At 38.3% G+C, this 21,042-nt stretch overlaps 1 protein-coding gene across 1 annotated transcript in view; it reads right to left on the reverse strand.

Annotated features, from left to right (window-relative positions):
* LOC114046350 (sodium/hydrogen exchanger 4-like) overlaps positions 1–21,042 on the reverse strand; it is an 81,088-nt gene that overhangs the window by 40,730 nt on the left and 19,316 nt on the right. Inside the window, exon 3 of the mRNA XM_027866657.1 lies at positions 368–627. Coding sequence (XP_027722458.1) covers positions 368–627 — 260 coding nt within the window. The remainder of the gene's footprint in view (positions 1–367; positions 628–21,042) is intronic.

Genomic DNA, 21,042 nt, shown 5'->3' on the forward strand with positions numbered 1-21,042 from the left:
ATCGCTGAAGATTCTAAACTGATATTATAAAACCACAACTTTTCCCTAGGCAAATAATGGAGGGAATGCAAATGCAAATGTTGGGGAAGCATTTGTGCCATGCAAAAGGACTGAATTAGACGTTGTAAGCATTCAAAACTATAAATCCTTAACACCTTTGAGGCTTAATTTCAAAAGTAATGCCTTTTTCTGATGCATGCCCCAGATAGAAATTAAGCTATTTGTGGGCAGGGACTGTCTTTGTGTTTCCAGAGCCTGGCACATATTAGGTGCGTGTGGAGTGGTTGATTGATCATAAATGGTCCCCATAAGGCTGTTCTGATTTTCTTTTCATTACTGTGAGGGATGATTTTTAATTTGTACTCACGCAAGGATGCCAGAGAGGTAGAGTGTTTCAGCAGCTAAGTAAGACAAGTAGCTGAACATGAAGACGATCAGTGGTTCGATTGCAGAAATGTTCTGTGTGAAACGTGTGATAAAGGCAGAAATGAAGCCGAAGATGATGCCAAAAAACACCCCCCCAACCCCTACCACAATAAACCGGGCAAATCCAGCCAAAATGTCGACAGGTTCTATGTCTTCAAATTTATGCATCTTCGTGAAGGCGATTAATATATTGTATAACACCTGGACAAAGAAACAATGAATGCTAATTAGAAATATTTTAGATTCTCAAATTTCTAATTTCAGTTTGAGCTACAATAATAATTAATAATAACAATTAATAATAATAATAAAAGCTAACATTTGTATAGCACTTACTATGTTCCAGGTGCTAAGCGCTTTACAATTATTATCTCATTTGATCCTCACAACAACCATGGGAGGTAGGTGCTAGTATCATCCCCATTTTACAGATGAGAAGACTGAGGCAAATCAAGGTTAAATGACTTGCCCAGGATAACACAGCTATTAGTGTCTGAGACTGGATCTGAATTCAGGTCTTCCTGTCTCCAGGCCTGGTACTCTATCCACTGCACCTCCTTTGTTGTTATTGAGTCATTTCAGTCTTGTCTGACTCTTCATGATCCTATTTGGGGTTTTCTTGGCAAAAATATTGAAGTGGTTTGCATTTTCTTCTCCAACTCATTTTACAGAAGAGGAAACTGAAGCAAACAGGGTTAAGTGACTTGCCCAGGGTCATACAGTTACTAACTGTCTGAGGCCAGATTTGAGTTCAGATCCTTCTGACTCCAGGCCAGGCACTGTGCCACCTAGCTGCCCTCTAGTTCAATACTTAGTTTTTAAAAATCTGTTACATAACTTACTTTGTATATGTGGAAATATCAAGGAACCACAGTACAAAAAAAAGAGCAGAATTAGAGGATCTAATTATACTATTAATACAATTAATGGTATACTATGTCAATAGTATACTATACAATTAACACAACCTTAGGCAAGTGATATAACCACTCTGGGCTTCAGTTTCCTTATCTGTAAAGTGAGGAGGCTGGACTCAACGGCCTCTAAGCGTCCTTCAACTTCTAAATCTAAGATTTATTATAGTGTTGGAATCTATCATATGATAGACTGAATACTAGACTTTGAGACAGGAAGGTTTGGGTCCAAGTCCCACATTTGACACTGACTAGCAGTGTGACCCTGAACAAAAACTTAATTTCTGTGCATATCAGATAAATTTCCCTGGGAATTACCTATTTAGTACAGATTGGTATCTAAATAGGTAGAGAGTGGTCCCATACCAGGAGTTTTCCACAATGAGGGAAGTGATCTTTCAAGTTTTCCCATTTGTGTCAGCCAACCTAGCTTTCCTAGGTAGAATTCCTGCAAGGAGACATGAAACACGCATGATGTTGTCCCCCATGCCTCACAACTCCATCTATTGGAATCCTAGCTTCCCATAAGGATCAACTCAAGAACCACCTTCTATAGGAGATTTTCCTGATTCATCCCAGTGGCAGCATCCTCTTCCCCAACCCCTGAGCAAATTATTTTGTATTTACTTTGCATATATTTTGTATTTATTTACCTTATTTGTACTCCCTAGTTTATTTTATCCATGCCAAACTCTGTCTTTGACTTCACCCTCAGTATTCATGGGGCAATTACATATTGCCTTTCCACATTAAGTGGTCTTTCAGCTGTAATCTCCAACCTGCTTCTACTCTGGCCTTTGGTCCCAGAAATGACTGATGCTTGTGTAAACTGACTCCCAAATTGTGTGTGGGGGGGGGAGGGAGACTTCATCAATTTGCAAGCCTTTCAGCAAATCTGGATTCAGTTAGTAGTAGATTAAGTTGGTAGTAGTCTCTTTTATTTAAATAAACTGAGGCCACATTTCTAGCAAACCTTGGCTGAGTTTGGAGAGGGAAAACAGTGATTTATGGTTACAAAAGAAATCCAAGAGAAATCCAGTGGTTATACTGTTCCACCCCCTGCATGACTCTACTCTTAGAGCAACATAGATGAGGCCCTTGGAAATCACTGGGTGTTGCATATTCAAAGTTTAACTCAGATCAAGGAAGTGAGGAGCAAGATGAGAAGCTAGCATCTCCATCCCGCAGCAACCAGAAACATTAGCTTTGCATGAGTTTAACTGGGGTTTGTGGTGGTGGTGGGGGATGGGATGCCTGAAGGCAAACTCAAAGAAAACTCCAAGAATATGTTCTAACTCGAAGATTTGCAGGCAGCTGCCACAAACTGAAATTGCCTTACATTTGTTTGACGCACTGTTAGAGACACTGAGTTGGAAAGGATCGTGAAAGGTCACCAAACTCATACTTATGCTATCTGGTTCATGCCTTCTGGAAGGAAGATGTCACTAACCAGTTTGAGAAATTCAAATCCAAGGGTGCAGGTAGGTGGCATAGTGGATAGAGCACTGGCCCTGGAGTCAGGAGGACTTGAGTTCAAATCCGGCCTCAGACACATAACACTCACTAGCTGTGTGACTGTGGGCAAGTCACTTAACCCCTATTGCCTCACTAAAAAAAAAAAAAGAGAGAGAGAGAGAGAGAAATTGAAGTCCTTAACTAAGGAGGTTACCTTTTCAGAGGCAGCATGGAATAATGATGGTGGTGGTCAAGATTGGGGTTCAAGTCTTGGCCTTATACATAATATCTGTGTTACCTTGATTAAGTTACCTTAACCTTTCAATGCTCCCCAGGCAGCCCTCTCATACTGGAAGTTAGGAGGAAGCCCCAAGAGTTCCCCACATTGATGAAATCACAAGTCTTCACCCCACCATACCCATCTCAGATCCCTAAAAAAAGGTACAAAAAAAGAAACCTTAGAAGTATTCCAAATGTCTGTGTAACTATGGAGTGACATTCTAGTAGATGTTTAACTGGTTCTTGGAGGGGAAAAATATATACAACACACTTTTAATCTTAATTTGCATTATGAATTTTTTCTCCATTATTTTCTTAAGTGTAGGCAACCAATAAAACAATTAATCAAGCCCCAAATTGTGTTGTTATTCTTATTCTATTGTTTCAGTCATGCCAACTCTTCATGACTCCATTTGGGGTTTCCTTGGCAGAGATACTGGAGCAATTTGCCATTTCCTTCTCCAGCTCATGTTACAGATGAGGAAGCAGAGGCAACCAAGGTGAGGTGACTTGCCCAGGGTCACACAGCTAGTAAGCACCTAAGGCTAAATTTGAACTCAGGAAAATGAGTCTTCCTGATTCCAGGCCCAGCACTCTATCCATTGCACCACTCAGTTTCTAGCATTTGCCAATTTCTTAGATGTTCACATTGAAAATTTACCAAATCCAATCTCAGAACCAGTAAAAGTTGGCTTGGCGTGGCTTCGGCATACCCATTTAACCATGCTCCAAACAAGGTTGAAGTGTTTTGCAGGTTCCTGTTCATGTTGAAGCCTTTCCCTGCTTTCTGATGTCAGAAAGATGCAGGATTGAGGCATTTTGAATTGGTTTTTGAATAGCATGGGCTCACCAATGGCATATTCATAGCTGTGGCTCTAGGCCACGAGTGGTATGAGTGTGGTATGGCAGGCAGAATCTTTGCTACCTACATACATACATACAGTTCAAGCCCAGAGAGTACCATCAGGAACCATCTTCATTTGACTTATAAAAGCATCAGATAGTATAATGAAATCAGAAAATTGTTCTGCAGCAATAGATACTATCACTTTAAACTGTAACTGGGACAGTTCTGAGAGAAGATAGCTGCTAAAAATGGTTTACTAAAAATGATTGAATTTATATTTAAGAATCTGAGAAAGGACAGGGGATACTTTAATTACTCCAAATAAAGAAAAAACATAAGGATTTTCTAATTGATTTGATAGCTGGAAGTGGAGAGACGCTAGATTTTCTTTCCTTGAGGCTTTCTTCAACAGAGATTGGCAACATGAGTTGACCAAAAGCTAAAGAATATAGCAAAGAAAGCTTCAGAGACAAGATTTCGACAGACTTAAGAAATGGACAAGGAGAAAGATCCTTAAAGAAGCCCAGGGCATTATTTCAATCAATAAATATTTATTAAGTACCTACTATGTGCCAGACACATAGCATCCCTAAGTGCTAGGGATACAAAAAGAAGTAAAAGATAGTCCTGGCCCTCAAGAACCTTACAATCTAATAAGGGAGACAACATTCAAACAAAGATAAACAAAGGAAGCTATATACCACATAAATGTTGTTGGATTGTTTTTTGGTCATGTTCGATTTTTTTGTGACCCTATTTGGGGTTTTCTTGGCAAAAATACTGGACTGGTCTGCCATTTCCTTCTCTAGCTCATTTTACAGATGAGGAACTGAGGCAAACCAGGTTAAGTGACTTGCCCAGGGTCACATAGCTAGTAAGTGTCTGAGGCTAAATTTGAACTCTGGAGGATGAATCCTCCTGACTCTGGACCTGGTACTCTCTCCACTGTGTGACTTATCTGCCACAGGATATATAGGAAATAATTAATAGAGGGAAGGTACTGGAATTAAGACGGGTGAGGAATGACTTCCTGCAGAAAGAGGGCTCTTATTCAAGCTAGAAGAGGCCTTGGAGAATACATAATCCAATCACTTCATTTTACAGAAGAAGAAACAGGCCAAGAAAGACGAAGTGATTCAATGATCTTTTTTTTTTTAACCAAAAGTTACACAATTAGTAAATAGCAAATCTGAGGTGAGAATCCAGGTCTCCTGACTTCCTATATCAGCTAAAAAATAAGTAACCAATGACTTTGAAGTTTCAAGCCAGAAAGCTTGATATTTATGATCAAATTAGGAAATGAATATAAAGAGACATGAAACTGCTGAAAGTTTCAGAAAGTTTGCTTAGAGTCAGGTAATAATAATCATTAATAATAATAATAACATAGTATTTAAATGTTTGCGGATTGCTTGCCTCATAACAACACTGTAAGATATAGGTAAGAAAGAGACAAATATAAATATTCAAAAGTTTATTTGTTTTTAAAAGTGATTTAGCCCAACCATTCAGGAAAACAATTTGGAACCATTCTAAGAAAGTATGTATGTACTTAAACACCTATACCTTTGACTCAGAGATTCTACAGCTAGAGATCTCAACTGCAAGAAAGCCAAAAGATTAAAAGAAGGACCTATATGCCAAAATCTTTATGTCAGTACTTTTTATAGTGGCAATGCCCATGAATTGGGGAATGGCTAAGTAAGTTGCAGTAAACTAATGTAATGGAATATTCAGAATGCACAGAAGTATGAGAAAACTTCTTTGAATTGATGCAAAATAAACAGAACCAGGAAAAAAAACATACACAACAGTGTAAATAGAAAGAACAATGATAATGACAATAAATCAAAACCGAAGACTGTGTAATTAGAATGATCAGGTTTGGCCTTCAAGATGAGATATGAGAATTTACTTCTCTCTTTTTCTTGTAGAGGTAGAGGACTGTAAGGGAAGAATATTGCATATATGGTTGGTTGGTCTTGCTGAAGCATTTTTTTTCCTTTTTCTTGTAGGTATTGGGTCTCTAGGTTACAGAAGAAGGGATGTATATGGAAATGAAGATGATATTAAAACAAAAAAATTTAATAAGATATTTCAAAGTTGTTCTAAAACGAGTTCTTAAACTAGAGTTCACGAGCTTTTTTTAAATATGTTGATTATTGTTTTCGAATGTGATTTATTTCTTCAGTAATCCTATGCATTTTATTTTATGCATTTAAAAACATTATTATGAAAAGGGATGCATAGACTTTACCAGACTACTAAAAGAGTCCATGACATAAAAATGAGTAATAACACTTATTCTAGAAAAAGATCATCTTTTGTATTAGCTAAAGTTTACTTTGTTTTATATACTTTTAATACTTTAATTTTAGGTATTTAAAAAAGAGATATAATTTGATAGAGTTTGAAAATTGTGTTCCATTTTAGAGGTCCTATTGGTGTAGTACAGTAGAAATAGCAATGGATTCAGAGTCAGAGAACCTGGGTTCAAATCCCAGCTCTTCCAATCATTACCCCTGAGGCTTGGAGCAAATCATTTGGCCTCATCTGTAAAATGGGGGTAGTTGAGTTAGACTGTCCCTAAGGTCCCTTTGACCTGTAAATCTGTGATCTTGTGAAAGCCCCCTTGAGATTGGAAGGTAGCTTAAATTCAGGAAAAGTACCATTTCAAGCTGAGATGAAGAGTAGCTGACTTTATGTCATGCCCTGGTGGTAGCATGCCTAAATTCTGAGGGAAGTATCAACAACAACAACAACAATAAAAGCCATTTATCTTCCTAAGTGCTGAAATGTAAACGGGTGATGAATGTTAAGTGGTGCAGGGTAGCGAGGTGGTGCAGAGGATAGAACACCGGGCCTGGATTCAGGAAATTGTTATTGTTCATCCTTCATTCTCAAAGAGGAACAATGACGCCGCAAGGTTGATGACTTGACTTGACTTGTGAATAAATTGGATTTAAGTAAGTCAGAGCTGCACAAAGTCATCAGCCTTGTGAGGTGTTGAAGCCCATTGGCAAGACATAAATCAAGACAAATGGCAATGGCTCAGGATGTAGTGGGTGACCTTGGCCTTTCTAAATTAAAGTCTTTCCCAGGCCTCAGTTTGAAGACTTGAGTTCAAATCTCACCTCAGACACTTACTAACTGTGTGACCCTGGGCAAGTCACTTAATCCTGTTTACCTTTGTTTCTTCATCTGTAAAATGATCTGGAGGGGGAAATGCTAAACCACTCCAGTATTTTTGCCAAGAAAACCCATAATAGGGTCACAAAGAGTGGGACGTGTCTGAACAAGAACAAAGTCCTGGGCTCAGGTTGCATAGCAAGCTTTTCTGGCTAAAGAGCTAAACATGGGAGGACTAGGGAGACGAGTTCAAACCTCTCTCACTAACTTAGGAGAGACTCTGGAAGGAGTGCTAGGTTTAGAGTCCAAGGTCTGAACTGTGGCTCTGCTCACTTCTACTTACATTGTCTTGGGTACCTCCCTTTACCTCTCTAGGTCTCAAGTAGTTTTTCCACTAAAGAGCAGTGAGTTATAAGCTCTAAGGTCTCTTCTGATTCTTTTTTTTTTCTTTCTTTTGACTCTTGATTCAATGACGTTATGTTTTAGCATTGCCAACTTGGGAATATTATTTCACCTCTCAGGCCTCAGTTTCTTCATCTGTAAAGATAAGGTGGGACTAGATGGTGCCTAAGGTTCCTTCTAGCTCTGAAATCCTATATGATTCTGTATTAATATTATTAATAGCTTTCAGTAATATTATTATTAATTAATATTATTATAATATAATATTATTAATTAATATTATTATTAATTAATTATTAATAGCTAAAAGAAGGTGAGCTCCTCGAGGGTAAACACTATTTTAAAATAAGACTATATGTAAAGCACTTTACCAGCATTGCAAAATGCTATATAAATGTTAGTTGGTGGTGGTGGTTTTGCTGTAGGTGTTTTTATTTTTCTGTCTGGCACTTTGCAATTCTTGACAAATAGTAAGTGTTTAACAAATGCTTATTGATTAATTTTAAAAACAGCCAAAGGTTACTCTACTTTGCTGTTGTCTTTCGCTGGAGTCAGTTAGAAGAGACTCAGAGAGCTCATTCTTAAGTTTTCAGTGTGAGCATATATACCTCAGAATTTGGCAAATACTGCAAATCAGGACTTGATTTACTGTTTTCTTGACTAGGCTTAAGGAAGGGATGGGAAAAATGTTAATAATAAAGCTTAAACTTAAAAGTATGTCTTGCATACTACTTTTTTTCCTTGAAAAGTTGGTTGTTAAACATTTACCAGCATAACCACCACTGGATGTAAAGTACCACATTCTTACATCAGAATCAGTAGCACACCATCTCATATACCATGTAGCCCTAATGTAATGAAGCAGGACGCATTATTCAGGCTTTTTCAGTTTATTTTATGTTCTAATGCTTGGAGAAACTACATGGAGTCTCCCAACTGTATAGAGGACTACATAGTCCAAGGCAAAGAAGACTGGCTCTAAAATTAGAAAATCTGGGTTCAGATCCTATCTCTTCATTTAAAAACCCCCAAGGGTTTCCTTGTTTCTTCCAGGAGCTCCTACTGATGCTATATCCACCTTGCCTCTTAGCCCAATCTTTATTCAGGCATTCCTCTTCACTTTGGAAGTCAGCCTACTCATGAATTACACAGATCTCCTATCTAGTTTTAACAGGTGATCCCCAAAGCTTCTAGATGAAAATGACTAAAAACTATTCACACTGTGGGCTGTCCTGAAATCAACTTGACCTCCTCGTTGCTCTGGGCAAGATGACCCTACTCTCTATGCTCTAGGGATCCTCCTTCTATCATCACCTGAAAGAACTAGGGCATGTCATTGTACTTCCTTGGACCTCAGTTTCCTCATTTATAAAATCAGGTTTAAGGTCCATTCCAGCCCTTGATATCCCATGAACTAATACTAATCTATGAGAGCAGACCTCTAGGAAACTCACACAATAGCCTACAAGTAGCATGGGGGCCAAAAAGCCCTGGAGATAATTGTTCAGGACCTAAGCAGCCCATAATCTTGGGCATATTTTGGATAGACAATGACACCATTTTTAAGAGTTAAAAGGTATTTGAGAGATCATTTAGCCCAACTGCTTCATTTTACAGATAAGGAAACTACCGTCATGGATATATTTCCAAGAGGGCTATTTTTGCCAAGAATTGAATCAAAGCAAAACAGATTGGTCAGGTTGGATGTGTGGGGATGATAGCAGGGTAATGAAGTGGGTGCTATGAAATGAGCTGAGCTGAAGAGAGGGTGACTGAAGGCAACAGGCTAAAAAGAGAAAGAATGACTGCTTATTAATCACGTCTGGGACTGCTTAGATTTAAAAAGCAACTGAAGACATACTGTGACAGGCTCCTAAAGGTCACAGCAGCTTCTCAGACAACATGAAGACAATCTTTCTCCAATTGTGTAGAATTGTTCCAGGAAGTAGCATATTTATATGTCCACTATTTTCTTTCATCGATTATGTGGGTTTCAGAAGAATTCTAGTAACTTAAGAGACAGCCATTCAACAATCTAATGCAGTGAGTGGTTTCACTATATTCAAGGACACGTCAAATCACATGATACAGTATAGGTCCTGGGTTCAAGTCCTCAATTCCTTCATCTGTAAAATGAGGATGCTGAACTAGATAGCCTCTGAGGTTTGCTCTAAGACAGAGGTTCAGAATGTTGTGTGTATATGTGTGTGTGAGTGTGTGTTTGTGTGTGTGTGTGTGTGTGTGTGTGTGAATATGATGGGCCCCTTTGTCAGTCCGGTGAAACCTATGGATCACTTTTCAGAATGATATTTTTAAATGCGTAAAATAAAATACATAAGATTACAAAGGAAATAAATTATACTGACATATAGTTATCTATCTATCTATCTATCTATCTAACCATCAGTCCCACAGACTAGAGGTGCAAAACACCTATCCTAGATGCACAATTATAAATACATATTGATTTATGTCCCCAAAGTTTTAAAAATACAAATATTTCAGTTTCAAAATATATTGTGTCTGTGTGTATGTGTCTGTGTGTATGCTTATGCTGATTTGACATGTATCCATGGAAAATAGCCTGACCATTTGGAATAGAGGCAGCTTTTCTTCCCCAAAGGGTTTCCTTGTTTCTTCCAGGAGCTCCTACCATGCTATATCCACCCTGCCTCTTGGCCCGACTTTCATTTAGGCATTCCTCTTCACCTTGGAACTCTGCCTACTCATGAATTAGACTGAGATCTCCTATCTAGTTTTAATAGGTGATCCTCAAAGCTTCTAGATGAAAATGACTAAAAACTATTCACAGTGTGGGCTGCCCTGAAATCAACTTGACCTCCTCGTTGCTCTGGGCAAGATGACCCTACTCTCTATGCCCTAGACACCCTCCTTCTCTGCCTCCCTAGGGACAGTCCTATTCATTGATTTCTCTGAATTCTCACTTCAGAGGGCTGTCATGACAAATTAATCAAACTGCATTGAAGTTTTGTTTAAAAATCCCTCTCCTTCTTTCTCTGCCCTCTATCTCTAGAAAGACAGTTCTATAGGAAAGGAGGAAGAAGAGAAGGAGTAGGAGGAAAAAGCAGAAGAAGAAGAGAAAAGAGAAAAAGTCATGGGCCCAACATAGTCTTTGGAAAAGAGTCTCCCTCCCTATACCGTGGTTAGATACCAGATAGTTATTCAAAAGTAAAAATAGGCAGAGAGTCTTTTGTTTGGAAACTGCCTGGGCCTTTTCTTCACAAAGTACAACTGGAATTCAGAAAAGGGAGAGTTCAGTGTGGGCTGTAAAAATCTGAGAATAATTCACTGAAGAGATGAGTTAAATTTTGCAGGGGAAAAAATAGGATTTTGGAGGAGGGGAGGAAGCAAAGCCAATCCAGACAGTTAGGAAAACCATGAGCAATGGTATTTAGCTAGGAACAAGTATGACTTGTAAAAGAGACACTAAGGAGATCAGCCTGAATGGAATGAAGGGTTCATACTAGAAATAGTTTTAAATTTTATCTATATGTGCATGTTTATGTGTGTGGATATATGTATATACACACATGTATATGTATGTATATGTATATCTGCATAAACATAAACACACATATAGTTATAGTTATGGTAATAGTTATGGTTATATATAGAGTTATATATAATAAATATGTTATATTATATATTATACATATATTATTAGATATTGTATGTATATGTATGCATGTACAGGTGTATATATGTACATATATAGTCTATAAACACACAGCAGTCATATGTCAGTAATTATCACTGTCATTTCATCCTCACCTTTATGTTTAATGGAGTTCAGATAGAAATGGTCCTGAGAACAGAGGATGATGGTGATGATGATGAAAGGGAGTGTGACATAGTAGATAGAGAATAAGCCTCAGAACCAGGAAGATCTGGGTTTAAGTACTGCCTCTGACACATACTTGTCTGCGTGACCTTGGTCAAGTCACCAAATGTCTGTGCTCTAGACTAGTCTGCAACATCATAATTTGAAGAGAAGGTAGCAATCATTCTTGTTAGAAGTAGTTTTCTCATCTGTATATTCCGTATAGCAGAGAAATCACAAGTCCAGTCTTCATTTTTACTATTCAATAATAAATAGAGGACCTTAAAAACCAGTGAGGGGAATTTGACGTGAAGAGCACAGTGATGAGAGCACTGGCTGGAGAGTTAGAGTAACTGAGTATCAATTCTTCCAATTCCCTTGGTGGCATTGGGGCAGGTTGTCTCAACTCTGGCTCCATCTCTTTATCTACAAAATGAGGAGGTTGGACTGGATGATTTAAAAGTATCTTGAGCTCTAAATCCTAGGATTTCAAATTAGTGGAGGCTTTTAAATAAGAGACTGATAAGATGAAGATAGTATTTGATTTATTTGCTGGGTTTTTTTTTGTTTTCATTCTGAAATTAAACAATGAAAAAGGGCATACACACACACACACACACACACACACACATATATATATATATAAAACATAAAATAGGATTCTCTACAAAACTGTGAATCTCTATTTCACACATCTTCCTTTCTAAAAATGAAAAAAATATATACTATATTCTATATATTACTTTCAAAACTATCCTACTTGTCTGTGCTTCTGTCTGAAATTCCTTCAATGGCACTTTGTATATTTTTAAGACTATTCAATGGCCTTATTTTGCGGGGCACAAAGGATAAGGTATCACTATTGCTAATCTGTTCCACTCTGCTCCCAATCCCCAGATTGAAAGAAAGGGGAAAAAAGCCCCTTGTAACAAATTAACATAGTCAAGAAAAGTCAGTCTACACAGTGATCATGTCTAAAATTTTATGGCTTTCTAAACCATTTGTCCATCACCTCTGTGTCAAAATGTAGGTTACATACTTTACCTCAGGTATTCTAAAGACATGATTGGTCAGTAAAAAGTGAGTGTTTTGGAGAAAATAAACTGTCATCAGAGTGTTTAATATGTATTGGAGAAGGTGAAGGATGGTGGAAGAGAAAGGGCCTGGAAGGCTGTTGAAGTAATACAAGCATGAGAAGATATTACAATCAGTGGGCAGCAATGAGGAGGGAATGATTACAAGAAATATTTTTAAAATGAAATGACTTGTCTAAGGTCACATGAGAAGTAAATTGAAAGACTGTGATTTGAACCCAGTTCTGGATCTAAACTCAGCACTTTTTCTATATACAAAGCTTCCTGAATCAAAGGTGACTTCAAATTATCCAGCCCAGGCAGGGAGCTCTTTCCAGAAGGGACACCAGTGGATATAGCTTTGAATAGACTGAGTTTCATGAAATGATGAAATATAAAATATATATTATGTATAGTGCATATATACATATTTATACATATGTGTGTATATATGTATATATTACCCATAGGTGTATGTATGTGTGTGTATTATCTCTATCTCCACTTTCATAAGGAACCCCTAAGGGTACTAGATGGCACAGTGGATAGAGCACTGGATCTGGAGTCAGAAAGTTGTTGTTTTTCATATTCAGTCATTTTTAGTTATGTCCGACTCCTCATGACCCCATTTGGGGTTTTCTTGGCAGATACTGGAGTGATTTGCCATTTCCTTCTCCAGCTCATTTTACAGATGAGGAAACTAAAGCAAATAGGGTTAAGTGATTTGCCCAGAGTCACACAGCTAGTAAAGGTCTGAGAATGGATGTAGACTCAGGTCTTTCTGACTCTAGGTCCAGTGATTTATCCAATGTGCCACCTAGATGACAGGTAAGAGGTCAAGGATAGAGATATGGATTTAAGATGCTCTAGCAAAAAAGTAACAATTGAAGCAATAAACATAGATGATTCTCTTCATCATGAAAGGGTCATTTTCCTCCACCAAAGGAGGCAAAATGGAAAGGAATGAAGGGAAAATGTTCAGAGAAAAATGAAGGTGAAGATCTCATTTTGGTGTCCATACCATCATGATTGGTCTTGCCATCAACTCTGCTTCAGCCCCCTTTTGGTTGTACAGGCTTTTCAAACAACCTTCCTTTGAATCCTCCTATATGTGCTATCTCCTCCAATTAAAGTAGAGCCCTTTGATTAGCAGAGACTGTCTTCTTTTTTCTATTTTTTTCTCTGGTGCTTTGCACATAGTAATTGCTTGATAAATGCTTTTTCAATCATTTATTCATTCCTATTTACTGAAGACACACATATTACATGGCATTATGCACAGGCCACAGATAATACATTCTTGTGGATGATCTGAAAATTAATGCAGGCCCTGATGCTTCTACAGGCATTACTTCCCAAATTCTTGGAATATTGAAAAATATGGAGAGATGATGGAGGTGGATTTGGGACAATGTGCATCAAATATCAGAGTGTATTTTCTTTTCCAATTGTTTGGTATCTCTCTTAGACATGGTGTGCCCAACTTCAAATGACAACCCCCCCACCCCCCAAATGCTCTACTTATGAGACCTTCTATAGCCACATTGAGCTACGCTGTATACAATATACACACAGGTATAATTTACACATTCACAAATTTGGATAGATCAGAAACTAACGTAGTATGGCACAAATGAACTCTCCCATCTAGGACTCAGTATCTTCATCTGCCAAATAAGGGCTTTGGATCAGATTATTTCCATGGTCTTTTTTCAACTCTACTGTTTTATAACAGGCATTTCAGGACTTTTCTCCAGCACAGGACAGGGTTGACTTACAAGGAAAGTCTCCTGATGCATCCTGACACCACATCATCATCATCATCATCATCATCATTATCACCATCATCATCATCATCATCACTAGAATTTATCTGGTGCTTTAAGCTTTGCAAAGCACTTTATAATCTTATCTCATTTGATCCTCACAACAACTCACAACAACTCATTTGGCAGATGAGAAAACTGAGGCTTTAGTGACTTTCCCAGCATCACAAATTTAGTAAGGGTCTGAGGCCAATTTGAATTCAGGACTTCCTGACTCCAGATCTAGTGTTCTATCCACTGAGACACCTAGCTGCCACGTGGAAACTTATCTAGTATGCACATTATTTCAAAGTAATAAGACTGTAACTGTGATGAAGGTGTAGAAGTTCCCCTTGTAGTTTGCATGATCCAAAGATATAAATATTATAAAACCTGGCTAGATATAAGCAAGGCTATACTGTATCAAATGAATGCATATCACTTATAAGTATTTACTAAGTTCCAAGCACTGTGCTGAATGCTGGTGATACAAATACAAAAGCAAGGTAGTCTCTGCCCTCAAGAAGCTTATATTCTAATGGAGTAGAAACTACATATAGCAGACTGGGCAGCATATTTTGGTTTGGGAAGTCACAGTGATGGTGAATGGAACTATAAGATATTCAATTCATATGCCCTTTCCAGAAGCAATGTTAGTGTCTCTTGGATAACTGTTGCCAAAGCCAAATGATATAAATATATAAACGTTGGCTGGATGTAAGCAAAATTGTCCTGTATTTTTAAATTCATTACTTACCAACAGTGCACAGGTGGACACTATAGAAGGAAGCACGTGTCTTTTCCTAGCAGCTAAGGAGGAGAATGGTGAACATGCTGTAGGCAGTAAATTAAGGATCACAAGCTTTACATTCTAATCTTGGTTCTGCCATTTACTAGCTATGTATTTGTATGCCTGTCATTTCATTTCTCTGGGCTCCAATTCCTTCATTTTTGAAATGAGGACTGGGATGGATAATCTCCTATCTCTAACATTCCACGAACAATAGATAGTGTTTGTCTTTTTATCCCTGATGCCCATCATAGCACCTGACATACAGTAGGTATTTCATTGTTGATTGATCAACTAATTGGCAGCAGATCTGAGGCAGCTCCAATGCCATGTCCCATAGTGAATCATCCACCATGGTGAACTTAAGAAGCAACAGGGTGTAGAACCAGGCAACAAATTCATTTGGCCTTTTCAGTTATCAGCACAGGTGATGGAGTCTCTGGACCTGGATGTTCAGGCCATGGTGACCTTGGAGGCAAGATTTCAGGCTGGATGTTACTTCCAACCAGAAGAGAAGATTGGAGAAACCAGAATGCTGGGATATGGATACAAGCCCAGTTGGGCTTTGCACTTGGAACTTGGTGGCACTATGCTATATAGTCCCACCAACTAATGCTCCAACCCTCCACTCCACAGAGACTGAGGTGGTATAAACGATTATTATGCCCCTAGGTGTTGGGGGAAAATGTGTCTATGTTTATTCTTGCTGTACCTTGAAATAAATATTCCTTTGCAAAATTAATCTGATTGTTGTCGCTAAATGGAACTGGAGGACCCCTAAAATTGGAGGAACATAAAATGGTGGGGTCTTAAGTCAATGGCAGAGAGTCTAATCGTCAGACTAATTCTATTTATTTAGCTTAAAATTTAAATGTCATCTATGTTTTATTACATTTTTATTTATTTTGTTTAATGGCTCCCAATTACATTTTAATTTGGTTCCAGTGGCACTAGGGATGTGGGCCACATTTGCATGTTTGACACCTCTAGTATCATGAATAGTGTGCTGGATATGGAATCAGGAAAGTCTGGGTTCCAATTCTACTTTAGATACTTAATAGCTATATGATCCTAGAAAGAAGGAAGAAAACAAGCATTTATGAAGCACCTACTGTGTGACAAGCACTTTATTAAGTGTTTTACAAATGTTATGTTGTTTGATCTTCACAACAATCTGGGGAGGTGAGTGCCATTATCATTTCTATTTTATAGCTGAGGAAACTGAGGCAGTCAGAGGCTAAGTGACTTGCTCAAGGTCACATAGCACGGGGTTTGAATTCAGGTCTTCCTGACTCCAGACCCACTGTGCTATCCACTGTGCCTCAGTTTTCTCATCTGTAAAATGAGGGGGTGGATTGATTTCTAAGGTCATTCTAGCTCTAAATCTATGATCCTAAGAATTTTAAATTATAGTTAGGAGTGGGGGGGAATTTAGCAGAAATATCTGAAATTTATACATAATCCACAAAGTTAATTTTATTCATTAGTTTCAAATCTCTGCCCTCTCTCCCCTGACACACATATATACACCTAGTCCTGAAACAAACCTATTAATTAATAAACATTTGCCATGATTTAAGTTTCACTTCTGATCTCTCTCCTGTGAAGGAATGACTGACAAGCTGTGTAATGATAGAGAAGTAGACTGATAGAGGGTGGAAGGGGAGAAGTAAGGGACGTAGGGAATCAGTTCCTGCATAATGAGGAGTTTGCATTATGTCAACATGTTTAGATGACTTTGCTTTTCTCAATTTTTATATTGTATCAAAAACCTGAATCCTGACTATGCCTGCAATGAGAAGAAACCACAAAGGAAATAAAGGCAGAGCTAAGACTGTAAGTAGGAAAGGCAGACTCAAGGCAAAAATACAATGAGATGGGGACAGAGGTGGAGAAATAAGGCACAATAAGAGCCACTTGTTGTAACATATGTTGTTTCTAAATACACATAATTTTAATGCTGTAGAGCAGCCAAATGGTGCAGTGGATAGAGTGTGGAACCTGGAGTCAGGAAGACTCGTCTTCTAGAGTTCAAATCTGGTCCCAGACACTTACTAGCTATATGACCCTGGGCAAGTCACTTAAACCTGTTTGCCTCAGTTCCTCACCTGTAAAATGATCTGGAGAAGGAAATGACAAGCCACTCTGGAATCTTGCCAAGAAAACCTCAAATGGGGTCACAAAGAGTCAGACACGACTGAAAAATGACTGAACAACACATTTTAATGCCAAGAAATTCAGTTCTGCATGACATTTAAGTATTTATTTGGGAATTATTCAAGTCACATAGTCAAATAAAATCATGGGTCCAGACCAAATTAGGCAACATGTCTTACAAGTAAGGTAAAGGCTTACACCTTTCGGTGGATAGTAACAAGGAGAGGAAATAAATTTCAAATGTATGGTGGAAAGATCACTGGATTTGGAGAGAAAGGATCCAGATTAAAATCCCAAATCTGAAGCCTGTTAGCTGTGTGTTTATTGGCAAGTCACTTTCTAGGCATCAGATTCCTTAACTGTAAGAAAAAAAAAAGTTTGTGGCTGGGGAGGGGGGAGGAGAGAACTAGAAGACTTCTGAGGTTCCTTCTGACTCTTAAGTCTATGATTCTAAGAAGCCTTGTAGGCCTCAGTCTCTACAATTCTAAAACAAGAGGTGGGACTAGATTTATTTATAGTGTAACTTCAAGGCACATGCCCAAATCATTTGAGATGAAGGCATCCATGAGAAAGATTGCAAGATCCTGATACTGGGATAAGACATCCTACTACATTTCCCTACTACATGTGTAAGAGTAGCCTTTTCCCACTGTTTGTGTAGCCAGAACAGGTTACATCTTTAAAACTACCAGACTCAGATAGTCTCATTTTTTTTTTTCTGGCAGTATCTAAGAGATGAAGGTCCTGTTCATCTGAAATTCACATACCGTGTATTGAGCTGGATGGGGGAGAATGTCTATCTTCCCTCTCTACCTTAGGCCCTTTGACCCTGCGAATCACGCTTGGGGTTTCGGTCTATCTCATTTGGCCTTTTCAGTTATAGACACAGGTGATGGAGTCCCTGGACCTGAATACTCAAGCCATGGTGATTTTGGGAGCAGTATTCTAGGCTGGATGTTGCTTCTAACCCAGAAGAGAAGATTGGAGAAGCCACAATGCTGGGATATGGATACAATCGCAGTAGGACTTTGCAGTTGGAACTTGGTGGCACCATGCTATATAGTCTCAACAACTAATGCTCCATCCCTCCACTCTCTAGACTGAGGTGGTGTAAAAGGTTATTATGTCCCTAGATGTTATGGGGTAAGGGGGATATATGTAGGTCTGTTCTTGCTGTACCTTGAAGTAAATGTTCCTTTGTAAAATTAATCTGATTGTTGCCACTAAATGGAACTGGGGGACCCCTAAAATTGGAGGAACACAAAATGGTGGGGTCTTGAGTCAATGGCAGAGTGACTAAACACCCCAAATTCCATTAAGGGTACTGGAGAACCCTGGGGGAAGGGAGAAATATAACATATCTGGCTTTCAAAGAGTGAGGGCAAAGATAGTCACTGTTATCTCTAAAGTCCTTTTCATTTCTTGAGCCCATGGATTTCTGGACCTTGCCTAGAGCCCTTTCCAGTTTGGCAAAGGTTTTCTTTTGTTCTGCTTCAGTGGTTTTGAGCATGACTCTACATAGTTGCCCCATTTATCATCCCAAATTGAGAATGCACTGCCTTTCAATGGCTTTTGCTTTCTCTATTCCAGCCAAAAGAGCAAAAGCAGTTTCTGTGATACTCAAAGAGGCCCTTTGCCTTAATAGATATGACTCTTTAGTATGTTGACTTTTAAAACACAAATGGAGGGTTTGATTTAGCCCTGACCACAATCTGTATTCTAAACCTGATTCTGAGAGTCCGATTGGTTTTGTTTAGTCAGGGTAATAGGAGTGGCCCAGTATACAATTAATGGTTTCTGTTCTGTAAATTTACCACAGAGATAATGTATCAGTGACTCCATAAAAGGTACCATAAAACTATGGCTGGATACCATAGATACAAATCATTTCTATGAGTTATTATAACTTTATAGTTATTACCTTATTATATATATATGTATATGTGTGTGTGTGTATATATATAATATACATATATATATATATATATATATATACACATATGTGTGTGTGTGTGTGTGTGTGTATACACATAGGTCATGGAAGTGTCCCTGAGGTCTCAAACATTTTGCCAGTGGACCACAAACTTTGCCAGACCCTGTCAAATGAGAAAAGTTTTATAATTGCACCTGGTAGGGGACTGCATGTTTGTTTTCTGGAGACCAGTTAATATTGGAGAGGCTAATTATCAAGCTGACCTCAGGGTGATGAATTTTTCAGCCACAAAAATTTGAATTTTACCAATTAAGTCATTAAGAAGTTTTGATCTACATTGGCAGGGGTGAAGAATTGAAATACAACTCTCCAAAAGATAAAGCACTTATTAAGTGCTTGCTATGGGCCAGGCAGATAAAATAGGGCCTCCTCCATTTTGGCAGAGGTGGAGCACTATGGGTGTGGAACATTACACCTACTATTAGGCTCAGCTGATATGAGACTTATTTTTTTTCCTTTTTATTCTTTGTAACAAGGATGGCTTACTGGGTGGAAGAGGGAGAAAAGATATATTCAGAAATTAAGGTGATAGAAAAATAAAAGATGTCAATTTTTTTTAAAGAAGAGAGATCTAGGCAATACTTAAAGACATGGAGTTCAGTTTTTATTCAAATGGCTTTATGAAAATATATTTACTTATTTTTAGAACTGTATTAGAGAAGTCCTGACTTAGAGGTTGTCTAATCATTTGCATAATTTTCTTTTTTACTTTCTTCCTTCATTTCTTTGTTTTCTTTTTCTCTTTCTTTCCTTTCCCTTCTTTCCTTCCTTCTCACACTTTCTCTCATTTCCTTCTTTCTTTCCTTCCTTCCTTTTCTTTCTCCCTCTTCCCTCTTTATTTCTCCCTTCTTTCCTCCTTCTCTTCTTTCTTTTCTTCCTTCCTTCCTTTCTTTCTTTTAGACTGGGTCCTTATATCCCACCTAGCTAAAAGTGCAGTGGTCACTCAAGCACCTGATTTCAGCGCAATCAGTACAGAAGCTTTGACCTATTCCATTTCCAGCCTGAGCCTGTTTGCCACTCTTTGCTTGCCTCCGCTGCTAGAGACTGACAATATTGGTGTCAGATAGATACTAGTTTGGATATCTAATCAGCTTGAGCCCTATTGCAGCTCAGGACTCCTGAGTCCACTAGCAGTCCACTAGCCCCAGCCTCCTCAGTAGCAGGGATTACAGGTATCTGCCACCTCATTTTATAGATAAGGGAACCACAGTCTACAAAATTTTCATCATGTGCCCAAGGTCACACATATCCTTAGTGGCAAAAGCCAGGACCATCCCTCAACATTTATGACTCCCAGTCTTGTTCTCTTTCCACTGAACCATACCATTTCCCAGGTACTGCAAAAGCTAATAAAGAATAAATCTATGTTTGGTGAAATAATTGAGACCAACCACAAGAGAACTAGATGTATCAGGCAGTGGGCAAACAGAGCTTCTGAAAGAATTTAAGAACAAAAATGTATTTGTAAAGTAGTTCCCAAATAGCCTCGGTCACCCACTAAGAACAGATGAAATGAATAATAACAGAATGTGTGGAAAAAGGCTCATGCTGAAGTGGTTGTGTATGAGAGCTATAAATTGCACATGTTATAGGAACATAAATAGACCATAGATATTTTTGGTGAGTCTGCGAGTCCGTCAGTGGCTCCTACCACCCATCCAGATGACAATGCCTTCAGACCAACTCATCCTATATAATTCTGGCCCAAAGAATGCCGGAGATTACAAAAACAAAAACAATAAAGCAAATGATGCTATCAAAATGTTGGCCAGTAGCATTTCTGTCTAAATTTTTCTCAGATAAGAAGAAAAATGTCTATAGCCACTCCTACACGGTTATTGAAGGATTTTGCTCCCTGGTCAAATTAGATAATACAGACCTATCTAGATGACTCCAAGCTCCCAAGTGGAATTTGGACCATAAATTAATTG

The sequence above is a fragment of the Vombatus ursinus genome, unplaced genomic scaffold (assembly GCF_900497805.2).
Source record: "Vombatus ursinus unplaced genomic scaffold, bare-nosed wombat genome assembly UNPS02014781.1, whole genome shotgun sequence".
NCBI lineage: Eukaryota > Metazoa > Chordata > Mammalia > Diprotodontia > Vombatidae > Vombatus > Vombatus ursinus.